This window comes from Microcaecilia unicolor, chromosome 1 (genome assembly GCF_901765095.1).
Source record: "Microcaecilia unicolor chromosome 1, aMicUni1.1, whole genome shotgun sequence".
Taxonomy (NCBI): Eukaryota; Metazoa; Chordata; class Amphibia; order Gymnophiona; family Siphonopidae; genus Microcaecilia; species Microcaecilia unicolor.
Window position 1 is genome coordinate 49,288,226 of NC_044031.1, and position 22,152 is coordinate 49,310,377.

A 22,152-nucleotide genomic window follows, 5' to 3' on the forward strand; every position below is an offset into this window, starting at 1 on the left:
ACAAATGCAACAAATAAATAAATAAATGCTAAAATCTGGGGCAAGAATGGGATTTTACAAGTGGCTTCTGCATTTCACTGATAAATCCCATTATCCTCTCACACTTGTGTCCCTCTTCATGTGTCAGTTTTCCCGCCCCTCTTATCCCCTCATGCAGGTGCTGGTCTCTTCTCCCTCCATGTAGATTCCTAACTTGATGGCTGGCTGAAAAGAAGTTTATTATTAGCACCAAGTCTGTCCTTCCAAGGAACAGCCTGGTAAAAAGCCTGACATGGTAACAGACCAGCGTCAGCACGTGGGCTTGTTTCTTTAATAGCTCACACTTTCCAGTGTTTAGTTCAGAACACATACACCTTGTCCATGTTCTGATGCACTGATGGTGACACACAGACACAGCTATAAACCAGGCACATAGCCTTCTTTCCAAGCACCGAATAAAGCAACAAATCCAGATTCATTTCTGCTTTGGCAAGCAAGCTGAAAGGTTTCCACCTTTGTAATAAAGCACTCGTAAATCAGAAAGGGCAGAGGTTTATTTTTAATGTGACTAATTGGATTATTTGCAGCCAGAGAATTTCAGCAGCGCAGGTTATACAGTGTGAGTTTGGAATTTTGTCAGGGCATTGGGTTTATTTGTTCTTTATTTACACACTTTATTTAAAAAAAAATACAATTCAGGGTGAAAATAAACAATACAAAGAAATGAACAAGAAAAAAGCAATAGCATGTTTTATCATTGTGTTTAACAACCACATAAGACAGGACCATGGTGGAAATCCAGAGCCACATGTAGTAGACCTCAGACTTGCAAGAAAGTTAAATTTTGATTCCTTTTAAACAGGAGTGTGAACATAGAAGTGAAAATCCTTATTCCTTTATCTAAATACAGAGTCTTCCTTAGCGTTTCACACACTAGTCCAGAACTTGGGGATGTGTCCACATCGTCCAGCAGGTGGAAATAGAGACTGCAGAATTGTGGTATGCTCTGATAGTACTGTGTACAGCTCCTGCAGTTCAGTACTTTTCTATCTCCAGTAAGTGGAAGACAGTGCTCTTCAGCTCCTGTATTAGGCTGGCAGGCTAGCTTCAGAAACTCACCCTTTTCATTTCTGTACCTTGTTCAACTTCTTCTCATTGTTTCCTTACTGTTGTCTCCTGGTTCATCTTATCAGTTGTTTCTAAAGTTTTATTTGTTTGGAGTTCATGTAACAGAAGAAGGATGATGGTATTCTAAGTATCTACTGGGGCTTTTCCACTGCTTCATTACACATACTGAACTGTAAGATATACACACAGTACTGTTAGAATACACTACAATTCTGTATTCTCTGTCCCCACCTGCTAGATGATGTGGGCACAACACCTGCAAGTTCTGGACTAGTCTGCAGGGACTAAAGGAAAGAAAATTAGCAGGTAAGCTATATTTCTCCTTATATTGCATCTCCTTTCCAATACCTGTGGCCACTGAGATCCTAATCTTCAGGAAACTGTAATGATACATAGACATTTAAAAAAAAAACAATCCCAAAGATTTTTCTTCTCCTTTTCTTTCAGTGATACTAGCTGTGACCTAAAAGTCCTGTATGATTTTGTCCGAAATTCTCTTGCTTTGTCGAGCACCAACACCTGGAAGTGCCCTGTGTTGCTGGTGGATGATGTGAGCGTACTTCTGAGCTTGGGTGTGAATACCATTCACTTGCTGGATTTTTTGCATTACTGCAGAGCAACCATCTGCTCCCAGTTAGAGGTATTAATTGAGGGGTGGGGTGGAAGTTTCAGTGTATTGTTTATCTATCTTAATCAGCAGAATCTTTTTTTCTCTACTCCCCAAAGTAATTTTCCTTATCCTGCTAGACCAGTCCAGACGAGTAGGTTAAGCTCTCCAACCAGATGGAGGCAGGCAACATAAGTACATAAGTATTGCCATACTGGGAAAGACCAAAGGTCCATCAGGCCCAGCAGCCTGTTTCCAACAGTGGCCAATCCACGTCACAAATACCTGGCAAGATCCCAAAAAAGTACAAAACATTCTATATTGCTTATCCCAGAAATAGTGGATTTTCCCCAAGTCCATTTAATAATGGACTTTCCCTTTAGGAAGCCATCCAAACCTTTTTTTAATTGTCAACAATTTTTTATTAATGACCGCGTAAAGAATACATATATGCAGTTTCAATGTTATAACACTCAGTTAGAAAAGATTGTCTACAACGAGTATATAGTACTTCACACCATCATCAATCTTTTCAATTCTATGTTTCCCCCTCCCCTTATCTCATAGGTAACATTTGAACTACCAGGCTTTAAAAACTAGATGTTCAACTTTTGAAAAATAACAGACCTCACCCAATAAAGCTTCTTCAAGTTTAAACCATGTACTGTGACCTGTCATTTATCTTCTCATCCAAACCTTTTGTAAACTCTGCTAAGCTAATAGCGTTTACCACATTCTCTGGCAACGAATTCCAGAGTTTAATTACATGTTGAGTGAAGAAACATTTTCTCCGATTCGTTTTAAATTTACTACTTTGTAGCTTCATCGCATGCCCCCTAGTTCTAGTATTTTTGGAAAGAGTAAACAGATGCTTCACGTCTACCTGTTCAACTCCACTCATTATTTTATAAACCTTTATCATATCTCCCCTCAGCCGCCTTTTCTCCAAGCTGAAGAGCTCTAGCCACTTTAGTCTTTCTTCATAGGGAAGTCATCCCATCCCCTTTATCATTTTCGTCGTACCTTTTCTAATTCCACTATATCTTTTTTGGCAACCAGAATTGAACATAATATTCGAGGTGCGGTCGCTCCATGGAGCGATAAAAATGAGGACGTTATAATGCCTATGTGTTTTCCATCCCTTTCCTAATAATACCTAACATTCTATTTGCTTTCTTAGCCGCAGCAGCACCCTGAGCAGAAGGTTTCAACGTATCATCAACGACGACACCTAGATCCCTTTCTTGGTCTGTGACTCCTAACATGGAACCTTGCATGACGTAGCTATAATTCAGGTTCCTCTTTCCCACATGCATCACATTGAGCTCAGTGACATCATCATCAGTATAAGGCATGCTGCAGCTGTGAAACTTGCCAGTATTCTCTACCTCTAGCAAATGGTTCCAGTGTGGACAGGTGCATCAGGCATTTTTTTTTTTGGTTCTCAGGCCTGACTCCCTAGGGTGCAGGCTGCAACTTGTAGCCCTTAGGTTGAGTCCCTTTGGCTGCTTAGAATTCTCAGGGATTAGTCTGTGGATCTTTACCCTGATAGAACTACAGGTTGCTTCCCCTGCCTCAGGACCTCACTTGGGGTGGGGGTGGAGTCTTGCTACCTAGTGTGACTGCCTGTTTTTGGTAGAGGTCTCCAGAGGCCATACCAGGAGGTGTGAGTGCCTCTCTGTTAGGTTTTCCATCCCTTCCAAGAATCTTACTCTCCTGTTGGGGTAGTAACCTTTAAATCTTGCTTCTGCTACTGTTCTCTGAGGAATAAAATGACAAAAACAAAAAAAGACTGAGGCCAGTGGACAGTAGCTCAAGCCCCCCCAGTATATCTTGGAGGCGTTGCCAGTGACATTGTTCCTTGTACTATGTGGTTGAGTTTCTGAGGATTTGTTTGCAATATGCTCAAGTTTGCTTTTTCAGATCTGCTTTGACAATAGTATACTGTCAAATTCTAAGGCTGCACCACTCCTTATAGTGGTAATGATGTTGCTGAAAACTCAGTATTCTCTTCTGGTTAGGGAGCATAATCCACTCATGTGGACTGGGCTAGCAGGACTCAAGAAAAAGAAGTTGGCAAGTAAGAAGAAATTTCAGCTTTGTGACTTGTTACAAATGTTTTATCTTAAAAAGTGTTCTGTTTGCAGTTTGTTTGTTATAAAGAGGGAACTTTCTGTATACTGTATGCCATATGTTAATTCTCACTGAACGCTGAGGAAATCAGGTAAAATGCATTTTTAGCATGCTATTCTTTTTTTTTTTTATGTAAGCTGGGTCATCAGAACCAGGCAGCTCTGCTAAAAGAATGTTGACAGACTTAAGAACGTAAGCGTTGCCATACTGGGACAGACTTGAAGATCCATCAAGCCTAGTATCCTGTTGCCAACAGGGGCCAATCCAGGTCACAAGTACCTGGCAAGATTCCAGAACAGTAAAACAAATTTTATGCTGCTTATCCTAGAAATAAGCAGTGGATTTTCCCAAGTCCATGTTAATAATGGCTTATGGGCTTTTCTTTTAGGAAAGGAGCCAAACCTTTTTTTTAAACCCTGCAAAGCTAACTGCTTTTACCATCGTCTGATAATGAATTCCTGAGTTTAATTACACGTTGAGTGAATACATATTTTCTCTGATTTGTTTTAAATTTACTGCTTTGTTGCTTCATTTCGTGCCCCCTAGTTCTAATATTTTTGGAAAGAGTACGTAAGCAATCCACCTCTACCCATGTACTCCACTCAGACCTCTATCATAGCTCCCCTCCGCCATCTCTTCTCCAAGCTGAAGAGCCCTAGCCACTTTAGCCTTTCCTCATAGGGAAGTCGTCTCATCCCCTTTATCATTTCCATCACCCTTTGTACCTTTTTCTAATTCCGCTATATCTTTTTTTGAGATGTGGTGACCAGAACTGCACAGTATTTGAGATGCGGTCACACCACGGAGCGATACAGAGGCATTATAGTATTCTTATGTTTGTTTTTTATTCCTTTTCTAATAATTCCTTCTTTAAAATTTGTATTTGAGAGTAGCCTAATGGTTAGTGCAGTGGCCTGAGAACCCTGGGTTTGATTCCCACTGCAGCCCCTTGTGACTCTGTCACTTAACCCCAGTGGCGTTCCTAGGGGGACTGACACCCGGGGCGGATCGCCCCCGGAACAGCGCGACGCCCCCCCCCCCCCCCGGCGAAAGAACTCCCGATCCCCCGGCAAAAGAACCCCCCCGGGTGCACGCCCTGGGAGGGGGAGGGGTGCCGCGCGCCTGCCGGCTCTTTGTTTTCATGCTCCCTCTGCCCTGGAACAGGAAGTAACCTGTTCCGGGGCAAAGGAAGCATGAAAACGAAGAGCCGGCAGGCGCGCAGCGTGCACCCGGGGTGGACTGCCCCCACCGCCCCCCCTTGGTACACCACTGCTTAACCCTCCATTGCCCCAGGTACAAATAAGTACCTGTATATATTATTTAAACCGCTTTGATTGTAACCGCAGAAAGGGAGTATATCAAATCTTTTTCTGCCGTCATCTACTATGTTATTATATGTTACTATGTAAATCCCATCCCTTTAAAGAAGAATGTGGGAGAGATGTATGTTGATATCTGCTCAGCTGTTATCTGTTTTGTAGCTTTATCTTCATAACATAAAAAACAGTGCTTCCCTCCCCACCCCCACCCCCAAGGATGGCCGCTTTTATATTAAAAAGAAAAGTCTGAACAGATTGAGCATGCTTAATGCATTATTGTGGGAAGGACACTTTGATCTGGTTCCAGGTCCGGGAAAAGTCAATGTGAGCTTTGGCTGGAGAAGAGTTGTTGCAATGCCTGGACTACTGAGGGAGGCGAGAGGGAAGCCGGGGGAAGGTGCTCCTCCCTTCTCCTCCCTACATTCACTAGCAGCTTTAGTTGTGGGCCCTACCTTTCTTATGTTGTCTACTTCCAACGGAAATTTGCTAGCTGGCCCCTCCAAAAGAAACGTGATGACCTAGGGTAAAGTGACAGAGTAGATAAAGAGGTAGAGAGAAGTGTTTATAAGAGCTTGTCCGGTTGGGCGGCGGGGATAGTGTTGGGCAGACTTATAGGGTCTGTGCCAGAGTTGGTGGTTGGGAGGCGGGGATAGGGCTGGCCAGACTTATACGGTCTGTGCACTGAAGAGGACAGTACAAATAAAAAAGTAGCACATATGAATTTATCTTCTTGGGCAGACTGGATGGACCGTGCAGGTCTTTTTCTGCCGTCATCTACTATGTTATGTTACTCCAGTAAGACGTTTTACTGTTTTTTTTTTTTTTGATACAGGGGAATATGGTGGTGTTAGTGCATAGCAGTGATGACTCTGAAGATGAAGAGAATGAACTGCTAGTGAACTATCTCTGTCATCACAGCAACTTGATCCTTCAGGTAGAGGGCCTGGCCACTGGCTTTTGCAAGGAAGTACATGGACAGGTAAGCCTCAGAAACAGAATTTTAGCTAGACTTTGGGTTTGAGGTGGTCAGAGATAAAAAGTGGCCATCTACAACAGCACTTGACTATTCTGTAAAAGAACAAAGGTTTACTTGGATTTCTGACTGGGCTTCAGACAAGAGCTCTAAATATACTGCATTAATAGTAAGACACAGACTTACTGATATAAATGTATGTTTGTAGCTTACTTTTAAGATTTTGCTTGCTTTGAACAAAAGCAAACGAGGCTTTGGGAATTGTTAAAGAAGACAAGCTTTCATTGGAAGGACAGAGTATGATTTCTGTGCCTGGTTTCATGTTACTGTGTTGTTTCTGAGCAGTTCCTAAACTGTGGCCCGGCCTGTGGAACTTATTTTTGTGGCTGGAGGAGGAAGGGTTTTCTTTTTTTTTTTTTGTCTTTCTTTCTTTCTTTCATTCTTGGCAGCAGCAAAAAGGTTTACTGGTTTCCCTAGACCCTCCCAGTGGAGGATCAAGATGAAATATGAAATGGCTGGAGGAAAGGAGGTGACTGGGTATGAGTGAAAAGATGGGAGAGAATGAGAAAATGAGGGGGAAAGCATAAATTAGAGTGGAGGAGAGGGAATATACCACTCACATACATCATCTCAGGGCAAATACAGGGTTGTCAGGGGTTTGAAAGAATTGCCAACATCTGAGAAATCTACAATTATTATTATTCACACTCTTGCTATCTGCCTCCTCTCCTTTCCTACAATGTCAAATGATTGAACTGTAAAATAAACGTGGTCCACGACTTATCGGATTCATAAGAGGATATTTGGCTACGTGGACCATCTTATGTTGTTTCCAACAGTGGCCAAGCCAGGACTTTTCCTCCAGGAAATTGTCCAAACCTTTTTTAAACCCAGATACTCTAACCGCTGTTAATACATCCTCTGTCAAAGAGTTCCAGAGCGTAACTACTCATTGAGTGAAAAAATATTTCCTCCTATTTGTTTTAAAAGTATTTCTATGTAACTTCCTTGAATGCCCCCTAGTCTTTGTACTTTTTCAACGAGTAAAAAATTGATTTACTTCTACGTGTTCTACACCACTCAGGATTTTACAGACCTCAATCATATCATCCCTCATTCGGCTCTTTTCCAAGCTGAAGAACCCTAACCTCTGCAGCCTTTCTTCGTATGAGAGGCGTTCCAATCCCGCTATCATTTTCGTCACTCTTCTTTGAACCTGTTCTAATTCCGCTATATCTTTTTTGAGATGCGGCGACCAGAACTGAATGCAGTACTGAAAATGAGGTTGCACCATGGCATTATAGTATTTTTGATCTTATTCACCATCCCTTTCCTAATAATTCCTAGCATCCTGTTTGCTTTTTTGGCCGCCAACGCACATTAAGCAGAAGATTTTTGCGTATTATCTACAATGACACCTAGATCTTTTTCTTAGTTGCTGACCCCCAAGGTGAATCCTAGCATCAGGTAACTATCAGGCTTATTTTCGAAAGAGAAGGGCGCCCATCTTTCGACACAAATCGGGAGATGGGCGTCCTTCTCTCAGAGTCGCCCAAATCAGCATAATCAAAAGCCAATTTTGGGCTTCCCCAACTGCTTCCCGTCGTGAGGACGACCAAAGTTCCCGGGGCGTGTCGGAGGCATAGCGCAGGTGGGACTGGGGTGTGCCTAACAGATGGGTGTCCTCGAGCGATAATGGAAAAAAGAAGGGCGTCCCTGACGAGCACTTGGCAGGCTTGGTCCATTTTTTCTTACGACCAAGCCTTAAAAAGGTGCCCGAACTGACCAGATGACCACCGGATGGAATTGGGGGTGACCTCCCCTGACTCCTCCAGTGGTCACTAACCCCCTCCCACCCTGAAAAAAACAACTTAAAAAAGTTATTTTGCCAGCCTCAAACGTCATACTGAGGTCCATCACAGTAGTATGCAGGTCCCTAGGGGGGGGGGGGGGGGGAGGTGTGTGTGTCTGCGGAGGCATAGTGAAGGCGTGGACATCCTTCTTTCAAACATTTTGGATGTCCTGAACTGCCCGGAATGGAGGAGTGGCCTAGTAGTTAGAGCACTGGTCTTGCAATCTAGAGGTGGTTGGTTCAAATCCCACGGCTGCTACTTCTGATTCAAATAAATAAATAAAGGGGGTGTCGGAGGCATAGCAAAGGCATGGACGTCCTTCTCACAGAAACATCCACATTTTGGACGTCCTCAACTGCCCATTGCAGGGACGGAGGCATAGCGAAGGTCCTAACACTTGGACGTCCTTCACCCATACTCTTAAAAAAAAAAAAAAAAGACGTCCCTGATGAGCACTTGGATGTTTTCACCTGGACTAGTGTTTTTCTAAGGTTGTAGACTGCTATTATACACGCAGCTTGTCTGCGTGTATGACACCGTCTTTGCATGCGCAGAGCAGCCACGCATAACACTTGGCTGCTCTGCACTGGCTTCCCCTCCTTAGGAAGGAAATCGTGTGCAAATGAGTTAACAGTGAGCAGCTCATTTGCATGCGATTTCCTTCATGCATGCCCATTCCTTTCCGAATCGCTAAGGGATCGGTAAGGGAAGGTCTTTTTCCGTTCAGTTAGTGCATCTGGCTGAAGGTAAGGGAGCTATGTACCTGGAAACAATTTGTGAAGTCCACTGCAGTGCCCCTTAGGGTACCAGGTTGGTGTCCTGGCATGTGAGGTGGACCAGTGCACTATAAATGCTCACTCCTCCCATGACCAAATGGCTTGGATTTGGTCGTTTCTGAGATGGGCGGCCTTGGTTTTCATTATCGCTGAAAACCAGAGACGACCATCTCTAAAGTCGACCTAAGTGTTGAGATTTGGGCATCCCCGACCGTATTATCGAAACAAAAGATGAAGCAGCCTCAAAATCTACTGTTGTTTGTTGGATTAAGGAGGCCATAGAAACAGCTTTCCTCCTGAATAGCAAAGAGCAGGTCTCAGAGTTCACTTGACTAGAGCTCAGGTGTCTTCTTGGGCAGAAGTTGAGTAGTCAGTCCTAAGAATATCTGCAGAGTGACCACTTGTTCCTTGCTGCTTTCTTTTGTGAAACATTGCAAGATTGATATTCAAGCCAGAGGAGATGCTGTCTTTGGTAGAGCTGTGTTGCTATGTGCCTTGTCTTCCACCCAGTGAGATAAAGATTTGGTACATCCCATCAATCTGGACTAGTCTGGCAAAATTATCAGGTAAGAGCAAATTTCTTCTCCTTTATCATTCTGTTTCCTTAAGTCCTGGTAGTCCAGTTCAGGATGTATTATTATTAGCATTTGTAAAGCGCTACCAGATGCACGCAGCACTGAACGACTGATACCCTGGTTGTTCTAGGCTTTCAGGCTGCCCTTACCTGTTCATTATGCATAGTTTTCTTTAATGTTCTGCAGAAGGTTCCTCAGTTGATAATAGGTTCCATGTTTATATAGGTTTCTTTAGTTAATTCTTAGTTTTCGCATTAACATACTGGGAATATTCCTGGCTGGCCCACCTGTTATACTGATGATGTCTTCAGAATCTTCAAGTCTCCACCTCTATCTGCTGATAAAGAGACATAACCTATAGGTCTGGACTGGTCTAGCAGGACTCAAGGAAAGGAACTGATCAGGTAAGAGTAATTCTCGCTATCTCTGCAATGAATATATGTTTTTTGTTTGGCCACCAATAGACTGAGATAGATTAGCATACCTATTGCGTTCCTTGTATGCAGAGCCTACTTATGCATATTCATTACAGATATCCTGAAAACCAAACCAGTTTGTGGCCCTTGAGGACTTGACCAAGTGCACTCCTGTTTAGATGTTGCCATTGTGTCCTCAGGGGCTGTGAGCACACCGCTGTGCAATGCTCAACCCTGACTGGAGCAGAAGCTGGCCATGGGAATTGAACCCAATTCTTTTCCGTGGCAGAAAGTCACTGGACCAGCCTGCTGTGTGTCTTTTTTTTTTTTTTTTTTTTTTAATGATGTATGTGCTTATTTTTGGAGCTCCTGACAGATTGTTTTAGTAAAGGAATCTTGTTTTGGAGAATTTTGTTTTGGTATCTGCATTTTTCTGCAAGGGGGGGTCCTCAAGGACATATTTGGGAACCATTAGACTACACAGTACCATCGTTTGGGGAGGGGTGGGGAATGAAGATGAGAAAAAAAAAAGTTTAGACAGTCACCCAATTTGGTCTACATTTTGCTCACTCACAGGCTGCTTCAGGGGTATGATACCAGAAGTGGGAATGCTTGAGAACTTAAAATCCCAACTTAACTATGCTGTTTTCATTGAGAATAGTCTGTGTTAATGCTGCTGCAAGCATTATTCTGCTGTACATTCTTCATCGTTAAGTTGGGATTGTAAGTTTTCAAGCATTCCCACTTCTGGTATTATACCCCTGAAGCAGCCCTTGAGTGGGTGAAACGTGGCCCATGTTGGGTGATTGCTCCGAAACAAGATTACTTTATTAAAACATTTTGTTTGGGATCTTTTTTTCTGCATTATTTTGGTGCAAATCTTTAGAGTCTCTATTTGCTGGAAGACCCCCCCCCACCCAGTTGAGTTAGTTTATCCATAATGAATGTGCATGAAAGAGATTTGAATGTAGTGCAGGCCAGTGCATGCAAAATTTATTTCATGGATATTCATTGTGGATATCGGTGGGAGTCCTCCAACACAGGTCTGAGAACCACTAATCTAGTAAGCAAGTCCTCATCACATTTCTGTGCAGATTTTGGGCTCTGATCTCTTTTGTGTGCTATAAATAATTGTATCCATTATTGTGCATATTAATGCAGTATGAATAATGTTCCTAATGCTGTTACTTGCTTTAAGAAAATTTACCCAGTTCTAGTTCATGCTCCAGTGCATTTTAAGATACTTTCTTAAGTAGAGGAGTGTGGTAGCCGTGTTAGTCCACTCTTAAGGTTTTCTATTGACAAAGATACTTTCTAAAATTATTATTATGAAGCATTTATCCTGTAATTAATATAATCTAATATATTTGACACACGCCAGATAAATGTAAGCACAAAAACATTTTTTAGCAAATACTTTTATTTAGTCTGGCTATTCAGATCATGGAAATAGCCATGTGTTTGTGCAGACTGGGAAACACTTCTCTTACTGTTTTCTTCCTTGGCAGTTAAGAATCACTTGGAAAGGATCATGTCGTCAGAAGGGGGAGAAGGATGTTGTGAAAGATTACCAGTACAGAATACATGACAAAACAGTCACATTTTTTGCCCGAGGAACATCTGCTGCAGTGCTATGAGCTGTTGCTTGGGACTGTTCTTACAGTTTTATGACTGTATTTCATTATACTTTTCTTCATGTAGATATTGTCTCTGCGCAACTATATACACAGTGGGACTGTGTGTGCTCAAAGGTATTTTGTTTTTTTTCCTACTGTGCCTTGCTTCTGCTGCTTGCTGATATATGGTTTGGAATCTGCCTTAACTGGGGTAAGCTGCCAAGAGCCTTCATTTACAGCCACCCAGCGTTTTTTCTCAGTTTTATTCCCTCAGCCATCCATTCAAACCATTGCTATGACGCTTTCCTTCCCAAGAGATATGGATGCTTCCTCTACAACATTCCAAAATCCAGCCAACTAGGAGAGTCTTGGAATCGAACCTGGTATATGCTAGCCTGGATGCAAATCTGTTACGTTTTCTTTTTCTTTTTAATGTTTTAGGCTTACAGCACTAGGAAATGTGGCCACATCCAGTTCCCTCTCCTGTCTGTACTTACCCTGTGACCTTTAACAAGTCATTTAACCTCTTGGTTAGGGTTACCATATGGCTCCAGAAAAAAAGAGGACAGATTAAGCCAGTCCAGGTTTTACTATTGCTTTCAAAGGAAGTAAAATCCGGACTGGCTCAATCGATTCTTTTTTTCTGGAGCCATATGGCAACCCTACTCTTAGTGCTTGAACAAACGGTTGCCTGCTCTATAGGAACAGATATTGTAATCATGTGAGTTTGTGAATACTTATTAACTGCAGAGTGCTAGTGTACACAGTTTACTACTACTACTATTTAGCATTTGTAAGTACATAAGTAATGCCACACTGGGAAAAGACCAAGGGTCCATTGAGCCCAGCAGCCTGTCCACGACAGCGGCCAATCCAGGCCAAGGGCATCTGGTGAGCTTCTCTGGAAGTTTCTCTGGAACTCAGAAACAGAACCACATTCATAGTGACACTCCACCTCTTCTGTTTATAAATAAACTAGCCGTTAAGCCCGTTAAAACGAGCGAGATTTGTGTTTTGCAAAATGTAATAATTCTTACCTCCATCCATGTGCAGCAAACCTGCTCTCTCCCAAGCCCTCCCCCCCCATCCAGCAACCATCTTCTCTCCCCTGCCCTCTCCCCATGTCCAGCAGCCCTCCTCTCTCCCCTGTCCACCGATCCTCCCCCCCCCCATATCCAGCAGCCCTCCTCTTTTCCTTGGCCTCCTCCCCTCCCCCGTCCACCAACCCTGCCCTCCCCCCATGTCCAGCAACCATGCCCATCTCCCCCCTGTCCTTCCCCCATGTCCAGCTACCCTGCTCGCCGAGCCCCTTGCACTGACCTGACAGCGCCTCTCACCTCCATGTGAAAGCGCTACAGGCAGCAGCAGATCGCTCTGCTGTTGCCTGCAGCGCTTCCACGTGGAGGTGAGAGGCGCTGTCAGGTCAGTGCAGAGGGCCCGATATGGATGGGGGCAGGAGCGGCGACGGGTAGGGTGGAGGTTGGTGCGCGCGATGTTCATTTCCAGGCTGCAGCGTCCGACAGTCCGACTCCGTTTCCCTCTCTGTTCTGCCCTCTGATGTCATCACATCTTGACGCGAGGGCGGGACAGAGAGGAAGTCTCTACTGCCCATTTGCAGGTGAGTCGGTCACTTGCCATTTATATGTTTGATATCTTGTTCTGGTTTTTCAATAATAGCAGATTTCCATGTAATTTCAGCCTGAAACATTTTCTTTTCTGTGTTGTAAATAGTGCATGCTTTTGGGAAATAGTGCACACCATTATGAAGAGAAATCACTATTGGGAAATTGCACACTGTTAATGATGTTGTTCCTGAAATTTATTTATTTGTTGCATTTGTATCCCACCTCTTTGCAGGCTCAAAGTGGCTTACAATACATCATGAGTAGTGGAAGAATGCTAGTAGTTGAACATTTAGTATTGCAAGATCTTGGTCAGCATGATGAAATAAACAAACAAAACAATAGAGTAATAGTATACAAGCAGATATTATAAAACAGTTCTGAATATAGATGTGCGAGTTGTGTATATTCACATTTGTTGATCTTTGTGGTACGCTTTATTAAAGAGATGGGACTTCAGAAATGGAAAGAAAAAGTTATTTCCCTTTGCGGGTTCACTGTGGTTTACAAACGGGTTTTATAATACAAACATTAAAATAATTATAATACAAACAAAATAAAAAATAATCAACAAAAACTAAAAAAATATAAAAATAAACCCATGGAAGAAAAAAAAACAAACAAACCAAAATACCCTAACAAAGCGAAAATTCCCATAAATGACACAGAAAACTAGATAATACAAACAACCTGTATTAGTACCACATATGTAACCTTCAGAGGTGTGCAGCCCCAAAAGTTTTATTTATTTAAACACAGATTTGCATTAAAGAAAATAACACATCCTGAAGAGAACGCGTGCAGTGTCACACTGTATGATGCCCTGTGTTTACCTAGGAAAATTTTAAATATGCATGAAACCATTCACATTTTAACATAGAAGAAAGGATTTGGTGTACTGCTGCTGCGGCTAAGAAAGCGAATAGAATGTTGGGTATTATCAGGAAAGGTATGGAAAACAGGTGTGAGGATGTTATAATGCCGTTGTATCGCTCCATGGTGCGACCGCACCTTGAGTATTGTGTTCAATTCTGGTCGCCGCATCTCAAGAAAGATTTAGTAGAATTGGAAAAGGTACAGCGAAGGGCGACTAAAATGATAGCGGGGATGGGACGACTTCCCTATGAAGAAAGACTAAGGAGGCTAGGGCTATACAGCTTGGAGAAGAGACGGCTGAGGGGAGACATGATAGAGGTATATAAAATAATGAGTGGAGTGGAACAGGTGGATGTGAAGTGTCTGTTCACGCTTTCCAAAAATACTAGGACTAGGGGGCATGCGATGAAACTACAGTGTAGTAAATTTAAATCAAATCGGAGAAAATTTTTCTTCACCCAACGTGTAATTAAACTCTGGAATTCGTTGCCGGAGAAAGTGGTGAAGGCGGTTAGCTTAGCAGAGTTTAAAAAGGGGTTGGACGGTTTCCTAAAGGACAAGTCCATAAACTGCTACTAAACGGACTTGGAAAACTCCAAAATTCCAGGAATAACATGTATAGAATGTTTGTACGTTTGGGAAGCTTGCCAGGTGCCCTTGGCCTGGATTGGCCGCTGTCGTGGACAGGATGCTGGGCTCGATGGACCCTTGGTCTTTTCCCAGTATGGCATTACTTATGTACTTATGTACTTTAATTAAATGTCATCAAACATGCCAAACAGCTAGTTTATTGGGCTCAGTAGAGTCTGTGTTCGTTCAGTCTAACTTTATTCTAAGTAGAAAACAGCTGCCTAAATACATAGCAATCATAGATTGATTATTTATTGACTGTCCTTATGAAGAGATTCACTCCTTATGGTATACAGCTTGACATGAAACTTTAAAATTTTTGTTAACAGCTTAACAAAACATGATCGATTGTACATAATGGGACAGACCGAAGGTCCATCAAGCCCAGCATTGTTTCCAACAGTGGCCAATCCAGGTCAAGTACCTGGCAAGATCCCAAATTAGTATAATACACTTTATGCTGCTTGTCCTACAAATAAGCAGTGGATTTCCCAAAGTCATTTTAATAATGGCTTAATAATTTGCTTTACAAACCTTTTTTTAAACCCCACTACATTCTCTGGCAACTAATTCCAGAGTTTAATTACACTTTGAATGAAGAAATATTTTCTCCGATTCATTTTAAATTTACTACTTTGTAGCATTATTGTGTGCCCCCTAGTCCTAGTATTTTTGGAAAGAGTAAACAAGTGAGTCACATCTACCCATTCCATTCCACTCATTATTTTATAGACCTCTATCATATCTCCCCTCAGCAATCTCTTCTCCAAGCTGAAGACCCCTAGCCGCTTTAGCCTTTCCTCATAGGGAAGTCGTCCCATCCCCTTTATTATTTTCATCACCCTTCTCTGTACCTTTTCTAATTCCACTATATCTTTTATGAGATGCGGTGACCAGAATTGCACACATCACTCCGTGTGGTGTGACCGCACTTCGAATATTAAGGCATTATAACGTCCTCACTTTTGTTTTTCATTCCTTTCCTAATAATACCTAACGTATTTGCTTTCTTAACTGCCACCGCAAACTGTGCAGAGGGCTTCAACATATCATCAACGATGACGCCTAGATCCCTTTTCTGGTTGGTGACTTGTAATATGGAACCTTGCATTACATAGCTATAGTTCAGGTTCCTCTTTCCCAAATGCATCACTTTACACTTGCTCACATTAAAAGTCTGCCATTTGGATGCCCAGTCTCCCAGACTCGTAAGGTCCTCTTGTAATTTTTCAGAATCCTTTTGTGATTTAACATCTTTGAATAACTTTGTGTCATCAGCAAATTTCATTACCTCACTAATTACTCCCATCTGTAGTTAATTTATAAATATGTTAAAAAGCAGCAGTCCCAGCACAGACACCTAGGCAATCCCACTATCTATCCTTCTCCATTGATAATACTGACCATTTAACCCTCCTCTCTGTTTTCTATCTTTTAACCAGTTTTTAATCCACAATAGTACACTACCTCTTATCCCATTACTTTCTAATTTCCTCTGGAGTCTTTCCTGAGGTACTTTGTCAAATGCCTTTTGAAAATCCAGATACACAACATAGACCTTTATCCACGTTTGTTCACTCCTTCAAAGTAATGTAATACATTGGTAAGGCAAGATTTCCATTCACTAAATCCATGTTGGCTTTGTCTCATTAATCCATGCTTTTGAATATGCTCTGTAATACAACCAATAAGGCAAACTTGGAGATGGCAAATTGAAGCCTAGAAATACAGGTTCTCTTGTTCTGATGGGTGTTGGATATAACTTAGTTTGTTCCTTAAATGAAGTAATAATTTAAAGTGTTTACTCCCCTCATTGGTTTCCCTGGTTATTGCATATCAGTCACACTGAATGGTTTCTGAACATTAAATAAAATATAATTGCCCCCTAAAATTAATAATTGGTTGCATCAATTTTATCAGCAATAGTTGCAACCAAACGCTTCCTGCAATTCTGGTCACCGCGTCTCAAAAAAGATATAGTGGAATTAGAAAAGGTATAAAGAAGGGCGACGAAAATGATAAAGGGGATGGGACGACTTCCCTGTGAGGAAAGGCTGAAACGGCTAGGGCTCTTCAGCTTGGAGAAAAGACGGCAGAGGGGAGATATGATAGAGATCTATAAAATGAGTGGAGCAGTGGCGTAGCCAGAAGGCAATTTTTGGGTGGGCCAACAGGTTGGATGGGTGGGCACTAGAGTTGCCAACTTTTTTGAAACAGAAAAAACAGCAACCTGATGCACCCATGCTCTGTCCCTACCCCACTCCCCATAATTTCAATGAGGGTTGCAGTGCAGGCTTCAGTGGCTGCAGGCCAATTGAGAGCTAAGGGAAGTACAATAGACTGCACTATTCAGCCCCACTGAGCCATGGTCCTCCAACACATATATGGTATTGAAGCCAAACACATTCTGCATCCAGAGAACCTCCTGGTCCTCCACCAACAATGGATACAGAGCACAGCAAGGACAATTCTCCATAAAATTCATCATAGAAAAAAAATGTGTTTTCTAGTGTACTGTTTTGGGATCTTGAAGGTCACTTGTGACCTGGATTGGCCACTTTTGGAAACAGGATGCTGGGCTTGATGGACCTTCGGTCTGTCCCAGTATGGCAATACTTATGTGGAGTTGTGAACTGCCTAGAACTTCTGTGATAAGTTTTTAAATATATAAATAAAGAGTTCAGGTCCCAGCTTGAGCTTCTGTTCCTCAGGCTTGCTGCGACTACTATTGAAACATCATATGTAACCATAGGATACAGGCTGAGGACAGCACTGCCTCTGCGGCTACATCTGCTGCTCACAATAAGAAGGGAGCCACATCTGTGGCTGTCTGCCATGCAGGGGCATTGCCAGACCTCGGCGGGAGGGGGGGGTCCAAAGCCCAAGGTGGGGGGCACATTTTAGCCCGACCCCACCGTGGAATGTGCTGGACGTCAGGACTCACCGCACAGATCAGTGAATGCGCCGTAGACCGGCGCTGAATAAGACTAAGGCTGGCGGGGGTTGGGGACCCCTGCCAGCAAAGGTACCTTGCAATGGCGGCGGGGGAGGGGCAGTCAAAAGTAGAGGGGGGCAGGACTAAATCTTTGGGGGCCCATGCCCCCCGTGGCCCTACCTAGCTACGCCCCTGCTGCCATGGTTAGTCACTGCAATCTTTGCTGGGTGAGTAGATATGAAAAAAAAAACAATTATTTTATTAGGCAAAATGCTACATTGTTTTTTATGCAAAAAATATGAATTAATGGTCAATAAGTACTAAGCATGAAATTATGGATAAAGTTGTAAAAAAGTCCCAGTTCCAGTTTGGCAGCCCCTGTGCTGCCTTGGAGGAGGGAGGTCTCCTAAAAGGAGAGTATCACCCTGGTGAAGTAGGAAGTAATCCTGTAGCCAGAACCTGTCCACCAGGGGATGCAATATCCTCTCACACTAAGGATGTGTCTCTAGGAACCTCTGCCCAGGAAGAAAAGGTTAGGACAGCTGTTGTAGTTGGTGATGCGATCATTAGGCATGTAGATAGCTGGGTAGCTGGTGGATGTGATGATTGACTGGTCACTTGCCTGCCTGGTGAGAAGGTGGTAGACCTCATCTGTCACCTAGATAAGATTTTAGATAGTGCTGGGGAGCAGCCAGCTGTCTTGGTATACGTGGATAACAATGACATTGGAAAATGTAGGAAGGAGGTTCTGTAAGTCAAATTTAGGCTCTTAGGTAGAAAGCCGAAGTCCAGATCCTCCAGGGTAGCATTTTCAGAAATGAAGAAAAGAAGATAGCTTAGCTTTTAAACTAAATTGTATGTGGGGGGGGAGGGGGAATCTGACAGTCACCCAGGGGTGCATGATTCAGTGTGGAGTATCCTTGAAGGATACTACTGAAACAGGACATTGAGGGAATCCCAATAGAGAGGTTTCAACAATGGTGAAAAAAAGCCAGGAGTGTTTAAGGGGAGAGCAGAGTAAAGGATGCACATTATCTATCCCTGTTAACTTCTAAGCATTGACACCCCAGATTACACCCTCCCGATCTCAGACAGCCTGAAAATCCTCGGCGTTACTATGGACGGCTACTTAACACTAGAGAGCCAAGTGACATCCACAACAAAGAAAATGTTCCACTCAATGTGGAAGCTCAAATGCGTGAAGCAATTCTTCCCGAGGGAAACATTTCGCAACCTGGTACAATCAATGGTACAAAGCCATGTAGACTACTGCAATGGGATCCATGCAGGATGTACAGAACAAATTCATCCCTACTGTCAGTGGCGTACCAAGGGGGGGGCGGTGGGGGCGGTCTGCCCCGGGTGCACGCCGCTGGGGGGTTGCCGCGTGCCTGTCGGCTCTTCGTTTTCATGCTCCCTTTGCCCGGAACAGGTTACTTCCTGTTCCGGGGCAGAGGGAGCATGAAAATGAAGAGCCAGCAGGCGCGCAGCACCCCCCCCCCCCCCCCCCCGCGGCATGCACCCGGGGGGGGGGGGGTTTCGCCGGGGGGGGGCGTCGCGCTGTTCCGGGGGGGGGGCAGGGCGCATCGGCGATCCGCCCTGGGTGTCAGCCCCCCTAGGAACGCCACTGCCTACTGTACCCCTTCCCATCCTCCTCTGATTACACACTTCACAGTCCGTTCAATCCCCTCATTCTCTCTTTATCCCCATACTACTCCTTCAATCTCCCCCCCCCCCCCCCCCCCCCCACACATGCACACTCATTTCCCTTCCCTTTCCTCCAATTCCTTCACTGATTCTATCCTTTTAGCATTAGGGTCACCAACAACAGAGGCAGAGGGGCCCGAAAAGCCAGAATAATAAGTAGCAAGACCAAGAATCTGATACAGCAAGTACCAGAAGAAGCAGTTGGCCTGACAAGCTTTCACATCTTGTCTTTTTTACCTTGTCCGTTCTGAAGGCCTTGTGGCTACTTCTGTCTAAGGCAGCAGTTTTCAACGCTCTGACACACCACTGTGTCATGAAGCACAGCTAGATATGTTGATTTGACTCCTCTACACTCCAAGAAAGCTCCAGACATCCAGTTGTATAGCCTTCTATGAGAAGCAACCCGGACAGGAATTAAGCCTATGTGACATGCCCCCTAGCACCCCTGCTCTGCTCACTGTGCTGCAGTCACCACAGAGGAGACAATGGACGAGGAGCAATTATTGCTCTCCTTTCTCTCTTGCACCCTGTGCAACTGCACGGCCCTTTCCTTCTATCCCTGAGGAAGGAGAAAATGGCCAGAAACATGGGTCTAGTCCAACCCCTAGGCCCCACTCCTAAGGAGGTAGAGCAAGCACTATGAACCTGTTCCACCCCAAAGGAGGCAAATGATATCAGGAGGCACAGACCATTTGCCCTCTCTTTTCATCCACCCACTCCCCAAGATGGCGTAGAACAGAGGCATGGCTCACTATCCATAAAGAGGAAGAGGTTTCCCAGAGACATAGGACCATTTAGACCCCACCACCAAAGAGTCAGAGTGGGGGAGGTGGAGGAGAGTGGCCTGATTCTGATTCCAGGGAGGAGCCCCTGTTGTTTCTCCTGTGTGCTACTTGGAGGGAGTAAGTAAAGCGGGCTTCTTCCTCTCTATTGTGTATGTATGGTTACGCTTATGTTTATTTAAGCGTTTGATATACCGCCTGCCAGAATCCGACCTAAACGGTTTACAGTTACATAAAAAGCATTGCTCAGATAGCACAGTTAATACAATCACTCAGGAGGGGGTAGATAAAAGGTTTAAAACAAAGACATAGAGAGAAAGAAAACTGCCAAGCAGTGCACCTTCTATTCATTCAGCCCTAACAACTCAAAAGAAAATTTATGACTTTACTAGCCCATAAGCCAATTCATAAAAGGTTCTGATCTAATATGTTTTGGTAACTCATTCTAAAGTATTGGAGCCAGGTAGAAAAATGCTGAGGCTCCGAGTACTTTCATAACGCCTTCTCTGTAACAGAGGAAGAATAAGTTGATAACCATCCAACGAGTGCAAAAACCGCATCGGAATATATGGAATGTGTATAACCTATCTTTACAATCTGTGCATGAGAGAGAAGATGAGGAGAGGAAGTGTCATCATCTGAAGGATAACAAAGAAATGAAAGCTGTAGTCTTCTGCTTTTTGTGGACTGCTTGGCATCATTTGCAGACTACATCTTCATAAGTACATAAGTATTGCCATACTGGGAAAGACCAAAGGTCCTTCAAGCCCAGCAACCTGTTTCCAACAGTGGCCAATCCAGGTCACAAATACCCGGCAAGATCCCAAAAATGTACAAAACATTTTATACTGCTTATCCCAGAAATAGTGGATTTTCCCCAAGTCCATTTAATAACAGTCTATGGACTTTTCCTTTAGGAAGCCGTCCAAACCTTTTTTAAACTCCGCTAAGCTAACCGCCTTTACCACATTCTCTGGCAACGAATTCCAGAGTTTAATTACACGTAGAGTGAAGAAATATTTTCTCCAATTCGTTTTAAATTTACTACATTGTAGTTTCATCGCATGCCCCCTAGTCCTATATTTTTGGGCAGCGTGAACAGACACTTCACCTCTACCCGTTCAACTCCACTCATGATTTTATAGACCTCCATCATATCTCCCCTCAGCTGCCTTTTCTCCAAGCTGAAGAGCCCTAGCTGCTTTAGCCTTTCGTCATAAGGAAGTCGTCCCATCTCCTTTATCATTTTCGTCGCCCTTCTCTGCACCTTTTCTAATTCCACTATATCTTTTTTGAGATGCGGCGACCAGAATTGAACACAATATTCGAGGTGCGGTCGCACCATGGAGCGATTCTTTGTTTTCCTTGTTGGACTACTGAGGAACAACACCATCTGAAGGATGACAGCTATTTCTTCGGCTCCTCTCACCATGCATCAATTTAGTATACCATAAGTGACTATCCATACCCAACATTGCAAGCATCATGAGTGCAGAGGGGGGAGGGGCAGAAAGCCTATCCAGTAGCCCAGACACAACGTTGATGTAAAGGACTTCTCATTGCTGATCTGCTGTTAGTGATCTGTCACCTGTTCTTTAAATTATCTGTAGTTCATAAAGATTGCGGGGTGGCCAATGTAATGCTGATTTTTAAAAAGGGTTCCAAGGGGGGATCTGGGAAATTACAGACCGGTAGCCCCGACTTCAGTGCCAGGCAAAATAGTGGAAACTATTATAAAGAATAAAATTACAGAACACATAGACAAACATGGATTCAGTCAAGGTAAGTCTTGCCTCACTAATTTGCTTCATTTCTTTGAAGCGTGAATGAACATGTTGATAAAGATGAGCCGGTTGATGTAGTGTATCTAGATTTTCAGAAAGCTTTTGACAAAGTTCCTCATGAGAGATTCCTGAGACAATTAAAGAGTCATAGGATAGGAGGCAATGTTCTGTTGTGGATTAGGAATTGGTTATTGAACTGAAAACAGAGGGTAAGTTTACATGGCCTCTCAGTGGAGGAGGGTGAATAGTGGAGTGCCGCAAGAGCATTTTGGTGTTGTCAAGAGCATCTTGGCTTCATGTACTATGGGATACTTTTACAAGGGCTGCTGAGCAGAGATGGTGTCCATCTATCAAAGAAGGGAAGAAGTGTTTTCAGCAGCAGAGTGGCTAACCTGCTGAAGAGGGCTTTACACTAGAATCGTTAGGGCAGGGTGATCAAAG

General features: G+C 43.5%; 1 protein-coding gene across 2 annotated transcripts in view; it reads left to right on the top strand.

Moving 5' to 3' along the window:
* The window catches only part of ELP6 (elongator acetyltransferase complex subunit 6), a 70,645-nt gene extending 58,712 nt beyond the window's left edge, over positions 1-11,933 (top strand). For both annotated transcript variants that reach the window (XM_030197058.1, XM_030197050.1), the window contains exons 6-8: positions 1,555-1,747; positions 5,999-6,145; positions 11,268-11,933. In XM_030197058.1, coding sequence (XP_030052918.1) covers positions 1,555-1,747; positions 5,999-6,145; positions 11,268-11,396 — 469 coding nt within the window. In that variant the 3' untranslated portion in view covers positions 11,397-11,933. The remainder of the gene's footprint in view (positions 1-1,554; positions 1,748-5,998; positions 6,146-11,267) is intronic.
* The last annotated feature ends 10,219 nt before the right edge of the window (positions 11,934-22,152 follow it).